General features: G+C 43.6%; 2 protein-coding genes and 1 long non-coding RNA gene across 3 annotated transcripts in view; all 3 read right to left on the reverse strand.

Moving 5' to 3' along the window:
* Positions 1-21358, reverse strand: part of LOC103655706 (DNA polymerase eta) — a gene marked incomplete at its 5' end in the record, with an annotated part of 87123 nt that overhangs the window by 59297 nt on the left and 6468 nt on the right. The window lies entirely within an intron of this gene.
* On the reverse strand, positions 141-1959 carry LOC103654136 (probable glucuronosyltransferase Os01g0926700). Its single transcript, XM_008680965.3, has 3 exons — positions 1573-1959; positions 944-1185; positions 141-831 (listed from the first exon to the last, which is right to left on the reverse strand). Exons 1-3 carry the CDS (start codon positions 1840-1842, stop codon positions 318-320), a joined length of 1026 nt encoding a protein of 341 aa, XP_008679187.1. The 5' UTR covers positions 1843-1959; the 3' UTR covers positions 141-317.
* LOC103654137 (uncharacterized) lies at positions 2875-3327 on the reverse strand. The gene is made up of 3 exons (XR_565929.2): positions 3240-3327; positions 3034-3136; positions 2875-2907 (listed from the first exon to the last, which is right to left on the reverse strand). It is a non-coding gene; the product is annotated as an uncharacterized lncRNA (long non-coding RNA).

A 21358-nucleotide genomic window follows, 5' to 3' on the forward strand; every position in this document is an offset into this window, starting at 1 on the left:
CTATCCAGCGACAAATAAAAAGAAACGGAGGGAGTATATATATATATAGGTATATGCCCGTGCTTTGCAACGGGAACATATAATATCACGGTAACTTATGTATTATATGTCTCCGTTGCAACGCACGGGCACTCACCTAGTGAAGATATATGGTATAACAGCTACAGGGAAAAAAGAAAGAACATACCAAAATGTACATTTGGCTTGTGGTCAGCACTATACAAGTATACAACCATGGTAACTTAAAGGTGCATGTATGTATATCACCATGTTCTCATTCTTGCTTTTTTCCCAAAAAGGTTCTAGGCAGGCAGATGCTACCAAGGTTTAAGGTCGCCTGGCGGTCCGGCGGTCCAGTTCAGGACCCTCTCCCCGGGCTTCAAGAAGACGCTCTCACCATGTGGGAGCTTGCGCGCGAGCCCATTTAGGATCTGGTGGAATGCATCTCCCGCCTGAGCAGGCTGGGGGAACAGCATGGCATGTTTCATCAACGGGTTTGCAAGGAGACATTGCTTCCTCAGTATAACATCTGTTGGGATGGACGTCAGGATGTTGTCCAGCTTCGGGACATCCTCCTCGGCGACAAACACACTGATCTCCTCCCATGGGATGGCTTCCGCAAAGGGCAGGACAATGTCGTCGGCGATGATCACCGGGATGCAGCCGAAAACCACAGCTTCCACCAGCCTGGGGCTCCATGGAGCCCAGCCCAAGGGGCATAGGCAGAACACTGAATGCTGCATGTCTTCGTAGTAAGTCGGTGGGTGATCAGTCGAGATGTCGAAGAGCGGGTTGTTCTTGAAGTTCTCCCAGACTGATGCACGAGCACCTCTGTAGAACATGCAGAATGATCAGAGATCAGACCAAGGACGCAGTGTTGTGATGAATGACTGGGAAAAAGTGGAGGGAAGCTGCATCACTTGCAGACAGATAGATGATTTACCTCGCATAGTAACCACCCTCAGGATCGTTGCCGGTGTCGTAGAACAGACCACAGAAGTACACGAAGATAGACCGAGGGGTGTCCACGGGGATAAGGTGAGCCTGCATTTTCTGGGGAGGTGCAAATGGTGGGATTGTGATGGACCCACCCTTCAGGCAGACATGGTTCTTCTGTCCAAAGGTCTGAACCAGTGTAGCACGTTGAAGCAAGGGAAGGATTCCCCGCCCGATTGCTTTCTCTTCCTGAAAATAATTTGAAGCGCTTGTGTTACAAAAATATCGAGATGTTGGAACAGCCAGTAATGTAAGGTGCCAACTGGAAAAGTTGTCATTATAACAGTACAGCAACTAACAAATTTTCCAACCTGAGACATGTTTCTTCTACAAGAGACAAACAAACATGTGGGACCTAAGTATTTTAGTCATAGACTCATAGTAGTTCATTCATAGTGAAACAAGAATCTTGATGCCCACAATGCCCCATGTTCAGTGACGCAATTAGATACGTCCCAGTTGTTCCAAATACTGGTATTCAGTACTCATCTATTATTGATTAGCATCTAAACTTTATTAATGGAAGCATAGATAAATGCACGCTACAGCTACTTCATGTACCGGTGGTGTTTATACCTGATAATGGAAGCAAGCACCAGAGTCATGTGGCGTGACAAAGAAATGATCCGCACCCTCTGATCTGTTCCAGTAAGGCCAGTTCGTGGCAATTAGCTCAATTGCGCTGCGCATCATGCGTGGAGATTTGAAGGGAAGGGGAATACCCGAAGGAGTCAGATCACATGTGGCGTATACGGGAGTGTAGAACCAATCTGCTTCTTCAGGATTAAATGTTCGGACAGCACTTGACAACAGGAACCGGTGCATGAAGATCTCAGCAGCAAACATGTGGTTCAGGCACCTAGGATCCTTCTTCACCAGCTTCTTGTTGTATTTACTGGGAGATCATACACGTAAACCTTGAGCCTCCCAACAGGGTTATCTTCCAACACGTCACCAACACTTCCTGAATTTTATCGGCCACATCATTATAGGCTTTGCACAAAGGTAGGGAAAAGAATATACTTGGGCCTTAGAACCATGCTAGGGATCACAGGATCATAAAAGTACAATGATAGAATGAAAGTGTGCTAGGTACAAGCCTTATAGGTGTAAAGTGATTTTTGCACCTATGTTGAACTGACAGTAGGGTACTTTTTGGTTCACATGTTTGTAACGTGAATGATAAAAAATAGATACATAATCATAACAAGATTGTACTGTCGTCAGTAAGTAAACCAATCATACTTAATTTCCTTAGAAGTTTCAAGTCTGAAAAAAGGTTCTAGAGCTGCATACCTCACAGAAAGTGTGTTTTTCACATCCTTTAAAGGAGCACGAAGGCCACTGGCACAGGGCCGGGGTATCTGAAAGATGATATCAATGCAGCAAACTTATCCATTGATTTTTCTGCAATTCCACTGTATGTATTCACATGGGAAACATTGCATCCAAATCTTCCTTCACGCCAAGACTTTTGAGCAGAGGATGGGAAACATCGTGAACCTAAATATGCACAGCAGTTTCCCATGTTACATACTTCCGTTGATGTTGTTTATCGAGTCCTAAAAAGAGTTAGCCCCTGATTGTTCACCAGTATGGTAATTGGTAAAAGTCCGCTATTTTAATGGGAGCTCGATCATCTACACCCTTTGTTTTAAATTGTAGGATGTTTTAGCTTCGTCCTAAGTCAAATTTGTTTAATTTTTAACTAATTTTTTTTAAAAAATTATCTACAATATCAAACAGATACGCTATAAAAATATGGCATGGTGTATATGATAGTAATTTTTATAAACTTACTCAAAGCTAGAAAAAATGACTGAGGATAAAACTAAAATGACTCATAATTAGGAATAGAGCGAGTAAATATGATATTACCTATGCTACCTTGATCATGTCTAAATATGATATCTAAATCACAGAGCAGTAATATAAACAAACATGTAATCTAAATATTTATGAACAACGTCGATAATATGAAAAGACCATATGTATCAGATGTGTCATTCAAAAAAATAATGGAACTTTCAAGCATACCTTCCATTGGGCGAGACATCTTTATCACCCTTATTGTAGTGTAGAGCTGCCACGGGTTTTCTTCCAGGATCTTGTAACTGTTGCCTCAGCGACATTGAATAGACTGCACAGCCCACAACAGAAATGAAAATGAAGATCCCATACTTATGCACAGTCAAGTTTGAAGTACTCAACTAATCATCCACTAACCAATTTCCCCATCTCACCTCATCCTGGTACTCAATCACTGCCTTGTCTCCTCGCTAGCTAAATTGTCCGCGTGAGGATACTCAACAGCAGGCTTGAAAATTGCATTCAGCAACTCCTTCTCATCAGTGGCATTAAAAAGCAGATGAAATCATGTTCTTGATGGCAGACAACTTCAACCTACTGTTCTAGAAGCGTCTCCTCCTGATTGCAGTGCAGTTGAAGTGCAAAATGTCATGCAGCATGAAGGTTCGGCTAAAAGTCAGGTTCCCCTAACTTCTTTTAAGGGTGAATTAACATCAGCTGGGGACAGTGTCCAGGCTATTGGAGAACATCAGCTTGTTGCATCATAAGAGTCTCTAGAGAAACCCAAAAGAGATGAAGTCAAAAGAAGCATACACGATGAAAAGTAAAATCAGATGGGGGCTATGCTTTGGATATCAGAGAATTTCAGCTTGCTGCATTAGAAGTCTCTCCTTCAGAAAACAACATGGCTGAAGTGCAAGGGGTTGCACAAGAAGAATCGTTACCTCTAGATGGAGTTGAGGAAAATTCAGACAAGGGTGACTTTGTTTCCATAGAGCAGTCCCAATTCTATGTCACAAATTAATCCTTGGCTGCAGAGCTGCAAGGTAATGTTGAATAAAAGGAGGGTAGAAGATAAATGTATCATAGAAACTGGTTGGTAAAAAATTTGCACAAGTAACCAATAATGATAAGAACAGCTATGAGTATTCCAACTTCAGCTTTGAAATACATAATAGGATGTAATCAAACAAAGGTGTCAATTTGATAACCTTTCGCTTGTTTTATGGCTTCTTCACTGTCACACATATCCGAAGTATTTCTGTAAAAAATCTTCCCACTTGAAATAGCTTCAGCTAACCGTATTTATGGCATCAGAATGAGCAGATTTATTCGCTGAACCTTCATTGAGATGTAATGAAAAGGTGATCTCATCCTCGCTATCAATAAAAACCACAAGAGATTCTTTCTCTCTGCACCATTATGACATTTCATCTAACACTTTATCAGCGTGTAGAATTTCTCCACTAATAGCAGAGTTGTTTGCAGTATTAATGTTCTTGGATAATTTGTTCTGTCTAAATTATTGTCACTACAAAAATTTCAGGCAACAGATATATAACTGAAACAGTATAGCGAAAATACATGTTATTGAAAATGATGGAGTACTTGTTCGACCTTTTGTCAGCTAGGTGATTTGGTCCAGCCATATGCACGCCATGATGTCCTGGCTAATAAGCATAGCAGCTACTATTAATAAATTAGCCAATGATGCATTTCATATTAAGGCAGCGCAAGTAGAAAAATAATGAAAACAAGGTCTTTAGAGTGAATCGGTGATGCATACCAATCCGATGCAGGCTCTGAATAGGAGACCGAGCCATCAAGCAGGTCCACATTAAGCCGCGTCGTACCATACTTCGCAAAGACCACAAGAGAACGATAAGGAAACTCGGTGTTAGCCAACCAAAATTACTGACCGCCAACCAAAATTACTGACCAAGTAGATACGGCTACTCAGCCACTCAGGGGAAGCAACGCGACCCAACCTATGCAAGGGTCTCAGCAGCTTGTTGGTTTGCTGCCGCCCACCTCTCCATCTATGAAGCACGACATAAGCCCTTGACATCCCAGCCTCATCCTGTAGAAATCTGAATATAATGAGTACAATACAATCGAGTGAAAATAACTTAATAGTAAGTAATGAGGCTATGAATTTAAAAAAGGAAAACAAGGATAACATACTGCTTGTGTAAGCATAGATATTGGTTTCAGGGGAAAAGGAGTTAAAGGAACATCAGTTAAAAATACAAACTTAGCTCTACAGGGCAGTCAGGTGACAAGAAACTGCATGCAGCATAATTTTTAAAATCGTTTCAAGCAATAAGCAAAGAAAACTGTGAGAAGTCTGTAGTGTGCGAAGAGTAAACTACAAGAAAAGACATCCATCAGGTTCCCCTTTCTCTAGTGAATTGCTAGCTCAGTGGCCACTCTAAGCATGTGCTTACCAAGCTATTCAGAGCTGCCTCACCGAGCAAGAGCGTTGTTCATCGAATGCATTCCTACCAACAGCTGCTAGCGCGAGAGAGAAGTTTTTGTGGAAACAAGCTGCTCTGCTTTTAAGTAAGCATATAGGGTTCACATACAACCAGAGAATACATACTCAGTCTACTCGGGCACCGCATTTGTAAACCCTACAGTCCAGCACTGAGATTTCACTTGGACGCCATTTCCATAAACATCCAAGCTTAGAACAGGATCCCAATTCCATCCTCACATTTTGCCCCCATCCATTTGGTGCCGACATTCTCACACAATCAACAATCAAGTCACCAGTAATATTAGCAAGGACCAGAGTCTTCAGGAGTACCTTGATCAATTCTACAGTCATGACAATTTTATTGATAGCCCTTCCCATGGCCTTGAGTACAACCTCATCAGAACCTTTGTCCTTCAAGAAATATAACATTGAGCAACATATCAGGCACACAAGTACACGACACAAAGTAGATATTGTAGAAAAGCAGAAATATCACATAAAATTTGGCCATGTAAATATATTACAGACACTCTTACACACCTTGAAATTTTAAAGCACAAAAAACTACTTGAACAAGAAGATATCATTTAAGAAAATGACCAAGGATAAATATAGGTATCCAACAAATTTTTTCATAAATTCAGAAACAGAAGTCTCTACCAAGCATTCTGGTTGTGTTCAGGTTCAGTTCAGAGGTGTTCTTGAGTCCAGTCTAATTCTTTCGTAAAAGCCGATCCCTTTTTCAGGCAGGTTGAGAATCAACCTGCTGCTGCAACTGATTGCAGTTTTCACGCACAAAGATTCCACCTTTCTCCAATTCTATGTTCATCGTATTTGATCTGCAACAACGATAGGAATTCCTGTTCAGAGCAAGAGACAGAGAAATCATTTAATAATAATTGTTACAGTGCTCTCGGAATCTTTATCGTGTTCGGAGGGAAAGAGACGTGGAGACTAACCACAACGGACAGCGGGACCGAGAGGAGGGTGATGGCGGGCGTTGGAGAGAGAGTAAGGGAGAGGGAGCGAACCATGGCAAGTAGAACTCGACGAGGGTGTCATGGTCCTGGCTGACCTCCTTCTGAAAATCGACTTTTGTCAGGGACATCACCTCGTCTTTGGTGGTCGGCAAGACGACCGCTGCTAAGGCGGAGAGGAGCAGGAAGCTGAGGGTTTTGTGGGAGATCTGAGGGGACACCATGATGCGACCCACAGGTGTCAAGGCAAGCTCCGCGTTAGCTGGGATCTCAGAGCGAAAGAAAACTATGGAGATTCATGAACAAGAAACATGAAACGGTGGGAGTTAGGCAAAGACCTGGGGAGGAGGGCTCCAACTCTTGTAGGGGCCTCGATGCCGATGGGGGGTTGGAAAGGTCGGCCCTCACGGAGGTCGTGGGTGTTCCGGCGCTGGAGTCGGTCCATCACGTTCGCCGCACCATCGTTTGGGCCGGCGTACGTGTGCAGCGGCCACACGCGAGCGGCGGTGGTGGAGGCCCCCATTCCACTTCCTTGAAGGGGAGGCCGCGCGGTTGCCGCATCGCGCTGGTGGATCTAGGGTGAACACATCTGGGAGCCGGGGTCTGGGTGGTTTCTGACGTCGATGGCGAGGGAGGCGCTGAGGAAACGAGGTGAACGGGGCCACGGGCAGCGGAGCTGGCGGAGCGGTTGAGGCCGTCGTGGGGGAGGAGGTCGAGGTCGTGGGCAGCGCGCCGTCGCTGGAGTGGAGGCTCCCGTTGCAATGCCTAGGCAACATCAGGGCGCCGTAGGCTGGGCTGTAGCGGTAGGCGCCGTAGGATGGGCTGCAGAATGGGCCGCACCCACCGCGGACACAGGCACTGGTATGATGTTATTTCATTATAGTACCATACCGGCCACCGAGAGCGTCGAAACGTGACTTATAAGCGTTGATGTGTGTTGTTCGTTGCTCAGATGTGTTGGTGTGTGTTGTTTGTTGCTCAGACGTTAGACTCAGAATGAGTCAGAGGCCACAGCAAAACGATTTTTTGGCGCGGGGGACTGTACGTCGGGGCAGAACGAGTTAGAGGCAGAACAGGTCAAAGGCAGAACAGGTCAATGACAGACTACTATTGCTTACTTAATAAGTAGTAGAGATATATATATATATGATATGCGCACGCATGTATGAACTATATATGATCAACACTTGGGACACGCACGGTTCTTGGATAGCAACATGCATGCAACTGCAAAGCAAAAGAGGAAGGGGGATGCCCTAAATAATCCTCAATTGGATCGATGCTGGAGGACTGGAGTCTGGAGGTACTAGCTGCACGTAATTTGGAAAAAATTGCTATTTTAGCTCTTCTAACGGGGCTCTCTGCTATTATGTGGCCCTTTATATGATTTGTGAGACCACTTATGTCTATAATTTATGAGTTTGATGGTAAAATAGATAAGTCCACAACTGAGAGTGACAAAATAGCAAATTCTCCACCTTCTTTCTGCGCTGCTGCATTCATCGCGCTTCAATTCCGCGTACGTACGTGCAAATATTTAATTTTACACATGTACGCTAGCTAGATAGGATTCTTTTATTTAATCTTGTCTGCTTCCTTATGCTTTTCATCGTCCGTCCGGCCGTGTTTGAACAGGATGTGTGTCCAAAACCGCAGCGAGTCGGTTCGGTAGACGCCAAGTCCCTAGATCTTTATTAATTAATCCCGGTGTATTAATTCAGGTGCTCGAAAAGAACATGGATATGGTAATGGACTCTAAATTTTACATTATAGAATTTAAGGATCGGATTAGGATCGAGACCTATTTCTATTTATTTTGATCTAAAATTTATTTAGGGTTCTACCATTTTATGAAGAAACATTTGGATCACGATCCATTATCACCCCTAAGTATGGATAAGAAATCGCTACTGTTTACACATCTAGCAGCCTGCGCATTCGGTTGTGCAACTGCAACATTCACAGCCTTTCGATCTTGCGCCGTGCATATTCCCGCGCTCACATCCATCGCAGAAAACTGAATGGCTCAGCGTCGCACCGCGCGTGGAACCCACAGATTTGATATTAGTTGTTGGAATGTAATATAAATTGTCTACCTCTACCTATTAATTTAAGTTTTTGGATTAAATTAGATGGTACATACAACTTAATATATATAATATCAAAACTAGAGGTCACGAGTTCGAATCCTCGTTAGCGCAATTGATATAAAGTAATTATTGACCACTTCTATTCCATATATGAGACCCAAGAGAGATTCAACATGAGGGGGTGTTAGAATATAATATAAGTGAATTGTCCATCTCTAAACTTTTATGTTGAATTGGTTGGTGTATATACATCTTAATACTTGGTATACTCTGGACATTTATTGTGCTAATGCAACATTGTCAACTCACTTATTTTCAACACTTTTGAGTTATATTTCATGAACATCTCTCGATCTTTCGTAGCGCTATCTAGTACTAGAATTTACAAGTGTGCATGATCACTAGACTTATCTAGGTCAAGCTATCTATACATGCTCCCCTTTAGGCTATTCTCAATGGTAGTTTATTTATAGAAGTTTCATTCTTATTAAATGATGTGTCATGTCATCAATGTAGATGTTGTGACAAGTAATTAATGAAGAAAGAGATCAAATGGGTTTTTATAGGGATGAAATCATGCCTACATTATTACATAGACATATTGTCTCTTGCATGTTATCCATGAAACCACGCCAAACGAAACTCTTCACTGTGAGAGATTGTTTTAACCAAGATTTCATTTATTTCTTTATTATGTGACATCTTGGAAAACAAATATGAAACCAACCATAGTGAATGGCCTCATAGCACAATCAAAGGAAAAAATTAAGGTCATATCACTAATCTATGTGTCTACCAACTCCACCGACTCTTATGACTAGATGGTCATTATATTAACCATTTATGCTCAGCATTTGAAAACTAATAAATTACTTTGATTAATAGGGGCACAAAAACCATACAAGCTCATTTTTAATCACCATTACTCCGAGTCAACTCAATTTACCTCTATAATAGGGGGTTAGATACTTTCAGTGTTCTCCTATTTGGTGATTAATCAAGTGTTGTCATTAATCATCAAACTCAAATAGGGGGTTAGATAATTTCAGTGTTCTCCTGTTTGGTGATTAATGACAACACAACCTTGAATAAGTGAAAAAATAATCTGAGGTTTTAAAGTACTTAATTTACATAAATTCGTGGCATTACAACATAGATGCTAGCAGGGGCGAAGCTATAGTCATTTTAGGTGGTGCAGATGCACCCCCTAAAAAATGCAAAACTAGTTATAATAGACAATTTTTCACCTTATATGCACCCCTATCAGATAATGTATATGCATCCATAAGACAATTGCACCTTTCTCAATTTTACTCTAGCTTCGCCAGTGGATGTCAGTACAGGTTCTTACAAGTTAAGTCCACGACATGCATCCGAGGAGGTCAACATGCAACTCCCTCCACCCCACTCGAACTCCTCCAAGTGATAAAGCACGGGGCAGAGCAATGGTTGAGGAGAGGGCACTAGTACACAGAAGCTCTATAGTGGCGGTTCTAAACATATTTACACTGGCGTTTTTCAGTACCGCCAGTGCTAGGGGTCAGTGGAAATCAGCATTTCCACTGGCGGTTATTTTGGAACCGCCAGTGAAAAGTTCATTTTCACTGGCGGTTTTCTTAACGAACCGCCAGTGAAAAGTGCATTTCCACTGGCGGCTGAATAAAGAAAACCGCCAGTGGAAATGCATTTTCACTGGCGGTTTTCTTAACGAACCGCCAGTGGAAATGCACTTTTCACTGGCGGTTTTCTTTATAAAACCGCCAGTGGAAGTTTTCCCGCCTTTTTTCAAAATTTCAAACAATACTGAATTATATATATATTTATTTACACACACACAAACATATATATATATATATCTATATTGATATTGAAAGCAACATGAAATTAAATTCTATCATACATTTATATACATCAAAGTATTCTGTTTACAACCATATATGCTTCATGCATTCTATACATCATAAGTTTTCACCTAAGCTCTAATAACTATCTCGGCTAAGAGATAATCTACTAATTTCTGTTAGTATTCTGAACTCTGGCAAAGCTAATGTCCCGGAAGCATCGTGATATTTTCCTTCTGCGGGAATGACCTCTTTCAATATGAATGTGCAGAGGTCCTCGACTATGCCATACAATGCAGCTTCGGTCAAGTTCTCCGGGTTTCCTCGTTGAAATTGCTGTAAAGGAATTTTATAAACATTATCTATTTATACTCAATAATAACACATTTGCATCTTTAATGACATAAATACATACTTAACTATTACTAATAATACCTTGTCAGGGTTCGTGATGTATCGTCCGTTCACTCTCATGAACTCGCACGCATAGAATCCACATAGGACTGATCCTTGTGGTTGCTTGTGGCACTACATAACGGGAGATTGGTTATTTAGTTGCAACATTGTGTATGATATGTATTCATAAAATCACATACTTACCGGCCAGTGATGATGGATGTCTAGTGGCACGAGTTTTTTCGACAGGTCGTACTTTCCACCTTTCATCTTATAGAATCTATAAGCACTGTGATCTCAAATAGAATCACCATGTTATTCTCAAATTTTAATCGATAAAAGTATGCATGCATAGAAAAGGCTTACAGCTCTAAGATGCTGAGGAATGTTGCATATGTCGAAGGGTCGAAGTTCAAGGAGTCGAGCACCAGCACCTTTCCAACCTTAGGATAAATGAGGAAGCATATCCAGTGGTCCCTGTACGAATCAAATTTGTGATGCATGTGTATTGAAATTATTAATTTTATTTATGCAAAATCACACTTACTTAAAGTTGTACGGGGCCATTATGGCTTCCCTGTCTTGAAATTGAAGCATTGCATGTCCTATGTATGTGGCGTATCGAGCTTCAAAATCCTTCTTCATTTCCTTTATACGCTTCTCAACTTCTTCGTCCGTCTTTCCCCTTATTTCATCGTTGTCTTTCCCGATTCTAAAAGTGTGGCTTTCCTCGGATATAAGTATTGGGTTGAGATACCCAACCCTTTTACTGGCACTAGCATTGGGCTTGGTACCGTAAAGAATCTCCTGCTGATCATGTTGCATTCTGCAAGTCACACGTGCATGTCAGATATTGAAATTTTATACAGCTCACTAATAATAACACACATATGTGGAAGTATGAGCGACACTTACAATGCAAACATCGTTACAAGTTGCACGTCGAGTCTCTGAAGGTTCATCATTAACCACATGTCCTCGAATGTAACAACGGCCTTTTGGTTCGAACCAATAAAAGCATGGTCTGGTATATGCACACTGATTGTGTCGATGCCAACCGATGATGCCCGCATGTACCAGTCATGCAACCTTTTAACACCAGCCGGGACCTTTCTTAGTTTGTCAAGAGGTAGCAGAGGTCTTCCCGGCACATATTTTTTAGGCACGTTTTTGTAATCTGCCTTAGTTGGCTTCTTTATCTTTGCGGCCGTTGCCTCAGCCTTTTTTGCAGACTCCTCGTGCTCGGCCAAATCAACAGTTTGTGACGTGAGGCTCCGTCCAATCCCTTTCAAAAACCTAACTGTGCCAGCAGTAGTAGCTTTACTCTTCTTTTTCTGATACGGGGACACCAATTTTGGTATAGGAAGTTTAGATTTCTTTGATGGCCGTGGATCGTTTGATGGCTGTGGAGAAGGTGGATCCCTTGATGGTGGCGTAGACAGTGGGTCACCAAGAGGATGGGGAGGAGAAGGTGGTGGAGCCCTGAATGGTGATGCTTGTGGCGGAGACGGTGGGTCAGAAAAAGGATGAGGAGCAGCATGTGAAGTTTGAAGAGGTGAGGATGGATGTACAATAGGAACAGCAATTTGAGAAGGCGGAGACGGTTGGGCCTGCGACGCCTGCGACGAATTCGACAAATCAAGCAATTCGACATCCCTTCGAGGCCAAAGGATAAAATTCTTAATAGCTTGTCCAAGTTTCTCGATATCTTCGGGCCCAGGGATGTCTAGCATGTCGTCCTCGTATCCTTGGACGACCGTCGTCACTTCTACTTTGCAATAATCATCTGGAATATCGTTTCCATGGTACTTGCGTCCTGGGATCGCAAGGCCTGTGGCTACCATCTTTGTACGTTTATTGTTAATACCATATCTTATAACCAGTGTGCACGCCACAGGCCTTGTGATGTCATCAACTGGATAACGGTCCTTATTTCCCGTTGAAGCAACAGAGCTTGGTAATGTCGTACAATCTGTGGAAGCCGGCGGTTGAGCTGCTGGAATTATTTGTAGCTGTGGAGTGGTCATCTGTTGAACAGACATCGCACTCGCCAACTGTTGCATCAATTCTGGAGGAGGATTCGATAGCATTTGAGACATCATGGCTTTGAACTCTTTCTTGGCCTCCAACTTAAAATAATCTGCCATCTCTTGCTTGTATCGATCACGTTTCCTGTACAGACCTTCCCACTGTTGTCCGAATCCTTCCTTCCATCCTTCCTTAGACGAGATTCCTCGTACACGGCCAGGATGCTCAGGGTTACCGAGACCAGCCGTTAGGATGTCTCTTTCCCTTTGTGGCTTAAAAGTTCCTTCGCTCTGCTTAGCTGCCATTGTATATATGTTTTTTGCCGCTTCTTCGACAATGGGATCATCAAAAGATACACCGGTCTCGGTTTCCCTTGGTTTTCTAGCACGGAGCCAATTTGCCGCCCTTTCACCAAGTTGCTCGGACAGCGTCGGCAACCCTGCGGCCTTCTTCTCGGCGTCTTCTTGTCTCCATTTAGGAACCTGACGCTTGTAACCACCTGTGCCTAGGTGGTGGCGGTACTTGTTCTTCTTTGATAGTTCAGAATTTGCCTCACTTATAGATATGAAATCAGGGCTGCTCCTCTGCTCTAAAAATACTGCCCACTGACCTGCTGAGATTTTATATTTTTTGGTCGGGTCCAGACCTTTTTTTGCAAACTTTGTGTTCATCTCAGACCTCCAGTTTCGGAAATTTATCGCAAGCTGCTTCATCGTGTATTCCTTCATGAGTTCTTCTGAACCCCGAGGCAGAACGAACCTCATTAATAGCTTATTCCATATTTGATTCTTGACATCATCTGACACATCTCTCCACTGTCGTATTGTTATGTCAAGATTATCTCTAACTAAAAACCCAAGTGCATTCCGGAACTTAGGTAGTGCCTCTTCTGGAGCAAGGGGCTGACCTTTCGGGCTCACGTCTGAGATTTTGTATGTTTTGTCGGGAAACTTGTTCAGCCCCCTGTCACCTCTTTTTCGATCGCTCTGCTTCCTTTTCCTTGACGTCTCGGTTGTTGTCTTGGTCTGTTCCTGTGCGTCTTGGGTCGGCTCTGGTACGTCTTCGTTTCGTGCCACGGCTTCTTCGAGTATCGCACGAAATTCAGACATGACCTCCTATTCATGTAATAAAATGCACAAGAGATCATGCATGTGAAATCAGTAGGGTACACATACGAAGCTAAAGATGCGTACTTTTACCTCAGCTTCTCGTGGATCATAAGTAGGGTCACGTTGCAACTCACGGAGAGCGGCCCTATCTATGCTAGTGGTAGGAAAAGGGTCGCTAGGCGATTCATATCCTTCACTGCTGGATTTTTCTTTAGCAACACTCTTGTCCATGTGCTCGGGCACTAAATCTTGGTCCTTGATCGGAGAACTCATTGAGCTATATATATACAAATACATAAGCAATAATTAAATACATATTAACACATATTAACGTAAGCATATTAACCCGAACCCTTAACCCTAAACTCTAACCCTAACTATAACCCTTAACCCTAACTATAACCCTTAACCCTAACCCAAAACCCTTAACCCTAACCCTAACCCAAAACCCGAACCCTTAACCCGAACCCTAACCCTAACCCAAAACCCGAACCCTTAACCCAAAACCCGAACCCTTAACCCTAACCCTAACCCTAACCCTTAACCCAAAACCCGAACCCTTAACCCTAAAGAGGGAGAGAGTCGCATAGGACGTATCGTATAGGACGTATCGTATAGTCGTATAGTATCGTGTAGGACGGGGAGAGAGTCGCATAGGACGTATAAAGAGGGAGAGAGGGAGAATCGTATGGATATTATCGAGTTACGTATAGAGAAGGAGAGAGGGAGAGTCGTATAGGACGAGGAGAGGGAGAGAGGGAGAGTCGCATAGGACGTATAGAGAGGGAGAGAGGGAGAGTCGTACGGAAATTATCGAGTTCAGATCGAATTCGGATCGGATCGGATATGTATATTATCGAGTTGTGACGGATAAAATTACAATGTATATATTGAACATACATTTGAACACATATGAACACACATATATATATTGAACACATACATTTGAACACATATGAACACACATATATATTGAACACATACATTTGAACACATATGAACACATATATATATTGAACACATATGAACACACATATGTCTCCCTCCTCTCTCTCCTCTCCCTCCTCTAACTATCTCTCTCCTCTCCCTCCTCTCCCTCCCTCTATCTATCTCCTCTCCCTCTATCTCTCTCCCTCTCTCTATCTCTCTCCTCTCCCTCCTCTCTCTCTCACCCTCCTCTCCCTCCCTCTATCTCTCTCCCTCTCTCTATCTCTCTCCTCTCCCTCCTCTCTCTCTCTCACCCTCCTCTCCCTCCCTCTATCTCTCTCCTCTCCCTCTATCTCTCTCCCTCTCTCTATCTCTCTCCTCTCCCTCCTCTCTCTCTCTCACCCTCCTCTCCCTCCCTCTATCTCTCTCCCTCTCCCTCCTCTCTCTTCCCTCTCCCTCTCCTTCCTCTCTCTTCCTCCCTCTCGGCGGCGGCGGCGCGCCCCTCCTCTCTCTTCCCTCTCCCTCTCCTTCCTCTCTCTTCCTCCCTCTCGGCGGCGGCGGCGCGCCCCTCCTCTCTCTCACTCTATGCAGAGACGGCGGCGGCGCCCGCGTGCGCGCGGCGGCGGCGTGCGCCCGTGCGCGCGGCGGCGGCGGCGGCGCGCGCCCTCCTCTCTCTTCCCTCTCACTCCTAGACCGAGCCCGAGCGAACGAAGAAAGGGAGAGAGAGAGAGAGAAGAACTCACCTACGGCGCGGGGACGACGGCGTGGACGACGGCGTGGACGACGGCGGCGCACGGAGGAAGATCGCCGGGGCGAAAATTCGGCAGCCTGACGGCGGGAAGATGGAAAGACAGGGCGCCAGAGACTTAGCGAATTTTTCGGCCCCGCGCGCGCTCCTTTATATAGGAGATATTTCTACTGGCGGTTGACAATGAAAACCGCCAGTAGAAATCATTTCTACTGGCGGTTGTCATAGAGAACCGCCAGTAGAAATACCATCCACAGACTGTGGAGGCCATTTCTACTGGCGGTTCTCTATGACAACCGCCAGTAGAAATCATTTCTACTGGCGGTTTTCATTGTCAACCGCCAGTAGAAATGATTTCTACTGGCGGTTTTCATTGTCAACCGCCAGTAGAAATGTTTTTAGTATATTATTTTTTATTGTATATTCATACATTAAGTATATAAATTTTTGTACATATTAAATATATAAATATATATATTTAGTATACATAATATATATATTTATATATTACTTCTCTCTCTCTCCCCTCTCTCTCCTCTCTCTCCTCTCTCTTCCCTCTCCCTCCTCTCTCTTCCCTCTCTCTCCCCTCTCCCTCTCTCTCTCCTCTCTCTCCTCTCCCTAGCTCCTCTCTCTCCTCTATCCTCTCTCTATCCTCTCTCTCTCCTCTCTCTATCCTCTCTCTCTCCTCTCTATCCTCTCTCTCTCTATCCTCTCTATCCTCTCTCTCTCCTCTCTCTCTCCTCTCTCTCTCCTCTCTCTCTCCTCTCTCTCCTCTCTCTCTCTCCTCTCTCTCTCCTCTCTCTCTCTCTCTCTCTATCCTCTCTCTCTCCTCTCTATCCTCTCTCTCTCCTCTCTATCCTCTCTCTCTCCTCTCTATCCTCTCTCTCTCTATCCTCTCTATCCTCTCTCTCTCCTCTCTCTCTCCTCTCTCTCTCCTCTCTCTCTCCTCTCTCTCCTCTCTCTCTCTCCTCTCTCTCTCCTCTCTCTCTCTCTCTCTATCCTCTCTCTCTCCTCTCTATCCTCTCTCTCTCCTCTCTCTCTCCTCTCTCTCTCCTCTCTCTCTCCTCTCTCTCCTCTCTCTCTATCCTCTCTCTCTCCTCTCTCTCTCTATCCTCTCTCTCTCCTCTCTAGAAAGTCGTGTAAAATTACATGCTTCAGTTTGTCGCTAACAATAATCAATTACATGACATGTCCTAACAATAATCAATTACATGACAACTATATAATCTAGGGAGCTATTGTTCTGCCTTGTCCATCGTGGCGTACCCAGGGCATCGAATTGCGTGGGATGCTTCGCTCAACGTTCCTTATCTTGGTTGGATGGTCTATGAAAAGAGACATGTCATTGAACTGGTTAAAATCCTCTAAATCAGATACACCATCAACTCCTATAGCTTGTTGTTTTCCAGGAAAAACTACATGCTTCGGTTTGTCGGTGCTTTTCTTCTCATTGTTAGAAATGATATGTTCAGCATAGAAGACCTGTGCAGCACGATTAGCAAGGATCCATGGGTCATCTTTGTAACCTACCTTACTTAGATCAAGAACTCTGACCCCATAGTTGTCTACCGTGACATGTTTGTCTTCAACCCATTGACATCGGAAAACCGAGATCTGAAATGTACCATAGTCTAGTTCCCATATGTCCTCAATAAAGCCAAAATATGTAATAATCTCACCAGTTTCATCATCTATGGCTTCGCATCGAACACCACTGTTTTGTGACATGCTCTTTTTGTCCTTGGACTTGGTACAAAATGTGAATCCACTAATGTCATAGGTTTGCCATGTTGTGACCTGGCGTGATGGTCCAGATGCCAAGCCCTTGATGGTTTGTTCTTCTATTGTTTCTCCACGTGGAATGTCCTTCACCATTAGCCATGTGTTGAACCGCTGCTTATGTTGCTTCATTACCCAATCATCCGTATGCCCAGGATTTTGCTCGCGAAGCTCATTGATGTGTTGTTGGATAAATGGCTCCATTATTGTTAGCTGATGTAGGATGCTCTGATGTGCCTCAAGTACTATATCGTAATCCGGTGGGATGAAAGATTTCCGTCCCATCCTCCCGCTTCCATACAGTCTACCCTCGTGTCGTGACGGAGGCAGACCTATTGCAACCTGGTCTTTTAGGATACTATTGCAGAATGGAGCTCCGGACTCAATGGCCTCTTCGGTACAGTACCCCTCTATCATGGATGCCTCGGGACGAGCACGGGTTGATACATAGCCATTCAGTATTGACATGAAACGTTCATACGTCCACATTTCATGCAAGTACATAGGACCAAATGCCTCTATTTGTGGCACCAAGTGCACCACAAGGTGCACCATAATATCAAAGAACGATGGAGGGAAACACATCTCAAACTGTGATATTGTCTCCACTGCGAATTCCTGAAGAGATGCCAACTCATCACGGCCAATTACCTTTTGTGAAATCCTGTTGAAAAAGTAGCACAACCGTGTGATTGCCATCTTTAAAAACAAAGGATTTATAGCCCTGATGGCAATAGGTAGGAATGTAGTCAGCATGACATGGCAATCATGTGAGTTGTAGTTGGTGATTGTCAGGTCTTTCATTGACACAATACTCCGTATGCTAGAGCAGAATCCGGATGGGACTTTCAAATTCTTGAGCCAAACACACATCGCATGTTTCTCATCTACATTGAGATTGTAGCTTGCTGCTGGGAGATGGTACTTCCCATTTTCTTGAAGAACGGGATGTAGTTCCTTTTTTATGCCTAAATCTACCAAGTCCATGCGTGAATTGAGCCCTTCTTTTGTTTTGCCCTTTATGTCTAGCAAGGTGCCCATTATGCTTTCAAACACGTTCTTCTGAACGTGCATACCATCGATCGCATGCCGCACATCTAACTCTTTCCAGTAAGGCAAGTACTCGAAGAAAATAGACTTCTTCTTGAATATAGCCCCCGAAGCTGGTTTGACATCCTTCCTTGTTTTTCCGTCTTTTGTCTTCTTCCCAAAAACAAACTTGATATTCCTGTCTATTTCAAAAACTCTATGACCTCTATTGTTACCCGATGGAGCAGTAGAATGTAGTTCACCATTATTGTCGAAGTACTTATCCATCTTTCGCATGCGGTACCTGTGTCCTTCCAATAAAAAGCGTCTGTGCCTCATGTAAACTATCTTCCTAGATGCAGCAAGGGATACGTAAGCAGTTCCATCAATGCATACTGTGCAACCAACCTTTCCCTTAAACTGGCCTGATAATGTGAAGAGAGCAGGGTAATCGTTGATCGCATCAAAAAGAATTGCTCTCAGCGTGAATGAACCTTTACGATACTCATCCAACATTTGAACACCCGTTTCCCACAATATTTTCATATCCTCCATTAAGGGCTCCAAAAATACATCCATGTCAACTCCAGGTTGTGTAGGTCCAGAAATAAGGATGGTTAGCAAAATGTACTTCCGTTTCTGCATCAACCATGGAGGAAGGTTGTATATGGTGAGGATCACCGGCCATGTGCTATGCTTGCTGCTCCTCTCAGCAAATGGGTTCATTCCATCAGTACTCAGTGCGAACCTAACATTTCTCGGTTCATCGGCAAAGTCTCGGTGGTTGTCATTGAAATCTTGCCACTGCTTCCCATCGGCTGGATGTCGAAGCTTCCCATCGTTTTTGTGCTCATCAGAAGCATGCCAGCTCATAAGTCTGGCATCCTCAGGATTAGCGAACAAACACCTCAATCGATCGACGACGGGGAGGTACCACATCACCAAAGCAGGAATCTTTTTGAGCGCATAATAGTCTACTTCTTCTTTTTCTTTGCTCGTGGATTTTGAAGTCTTTTTTTGGGCTTTCTTTCGCTTCTTCCCTTTAGACACGGATGCAACACACTCTTCGTCCTCTCGATAGTCTTTATTCGTCTTGTACCTACTTGCACCGCACTTTGGGCAGCTCTCCAAGTCTTTATAATCATCACCTCGATAAAGGATACAGTGATTTCTACACGCGTGGATCTTCTCCACACCCATAGTGAGCGGACTGATTAGTTTCTTTGCATAGTACGTGTTAGCAGGCACATTGTTCTCCTTTGGAAGCATGTCTGCGATAATACTCAAGAACGCATCGAAGCCAGCATCAGACACACCATATTTAGCTTTTAACATCAACAGCTTTAGCACAGACCGGAGCGTCGTGAACTCTTTGGTACAACCCTTAGACTCGTCGTACAAAGGCTCTTCTGCTGCCTTCTTTAGGGACTCCATACCTTTCATTAAGAACATCGATTGATCTGTATGACGACGCAACATTGCCTCTAGCAACTCTGCATCTTCCTCATCCATAACACTTGGCAGAACATGAGGTCTATCATGTTCATTTCCTCCAGCGTAACCATGATCAGTAACATTTTGCACTACATGTTCGCTCTGTGGAAGAGGTTGGTGTGTCTCGTGAACGAACTGAAATCTGTCGTCGATGTTCTCAGGGTTTCCAGTCGTATAAGGCGAAGAGCTACCCTCTCCATGCTTTGTCCAAATTGTGTAATCCTTCATAAATCCTCGGCATACCAGATGAGATATGATTTGTTCTGTGTCATTAAATACAGCAGCATTTTTGCAGTCCATGCATGGACAATATATGTGTTTTGTCTTTATTCTCCAAGCATGGTTCGTAGCGACATCAATAAACCTATGGACCTCGGATATGTATGATGGATCTAGCCTTGATAAGTTATACATCCAGGATGTCCTCTCCATCACCACCTGTAAAAAAGTAACATAAAACACATGGTGAAACCCTATATCCAAAAATGTGGCTAAAATGGAGGAAAAATAAACAAAATTTGGCAAAAGAAACATAAGCCAAACTTTCCTAGCAACTAATAAACAAAAAAAAAATTAATACCCAAACCTATCTTTAACATATGGTGAAAGCCTAGTTTCAAAATGTAGTTAAAATTGAGCAAAAAATAAACAATAACTAACAATTGAAACATAATTAAACTAATCTTCCATACAACACATTCACCATTCATTAAGCAACTAAACATGAAAAAGAGAGGGAATAGACAAAAACTAACCATCTTATGCAACCTCATTTGAGAAAATAGAGAAAATTACCAATCTATACTCTTCTCTCTCACATGTGAAACCCTAGATCCAAAATGTGGCTAAAATTGAGCAAGAATGAACAAAAATTGACAAAGAAACATAAACCAACCTTTCTTATCCACCTTCTTCCAAGAAATGAAGACCAAAACCTCCCCCCTTATATTTTTGTGAAATCTGGACCTCCAAAATCGCCTCCAATGGAAGCTGGCTGCGAGCATACAGTTCACTGTCGCGGGGAAGATGGGTATTTATAACAGACAGTTCACTGGCGGTTGGTTTGAAAAACCGCCAGTGGAAACCTATTTCCACTGGCGGTTATCTTAACACAACCGCCAGTGTAAATAGGGTCTTTACACTGGCGGTTCTGTTACACCAACCGCCAGTGGAAATAGGTTTCCACTGGCGGTTGGTGTAACAGAACCGCCAGTGGAAATACCCTATTTCCACTGGCGGTTGTGTTAAGATAACCGCCAGTGGAAATAGGTTTCCACTGGCGGTTCCTAAGTCGGGTCCACCTTGTTTTTTTTACTGGCGCGTGATAACTGAAACCGCCAGTGATAATTTATGGGTGCCGCAGGCTTTGAGCTCTTTTCTACTAGTGGAGGCTCCTAGTTTAGGTTATAGATGTACAGAAAGCCCGACCCCCGAAAGCCCGGCCCAAAGCACGTTGTTTTGGCGCTGTACGAGCCCGGTCTGACCCGCTTATATATGGGCTCAGGTCGACCCAGCACGAATAAGCGTGTCGGGCTCGGTCAGAAACTAAGCCTGGTAGGCTAGCCGCGCCCGACACGTTTAACTCTAAGCCTGTTTTTTTGCATTAAACCATGCTTAACGGATCGCTTACCTATTTTTCGGTCCGCTTTTTCTGTG

The sequence above is a fragment of the Zea mays genome, chromosome 4, assembly GCF_902167145.1.
Source record: "Zea mays cultivar B73 chromosome 4, Zm-B73-REFERENCE-NAM-5.0, whole genome shotgun sequence".
Classification (NCBI taxonomy): Eukaryota; Viridiplantae; Streptophyta; class Magnoliopsida; order Poales; family Poaceae; genus Zea; species Zea mays.

What these genes read in the sequence shown, in the direction of transcription:
- LOC103654136 (XM_008680965.3), bottom strand. Translation starts at nt 1,842, where the DNA reads ATGTTTGCTGCTGAGATCTTCATGCACCGGTTCCTGTTGTCAAGTGCT. An exon ending in GTGCTTGCTTCCATTATCAG is followed by an intron (nt 1,186 to 1,572) that starts GTATAAACACCA and finishes AATTATTTTCAG; the next exon opens with GAAGAGAAAGCAATCGGGCG. An exon ending in GAGGGTGGTTACTATGCGAG is followed by an intron (nt 832 to 943) that starts GTAAATCATCTA and finishes CATGTTCTACAG; the next exon opens with AGGTGCTCGTGCATCAGTCT.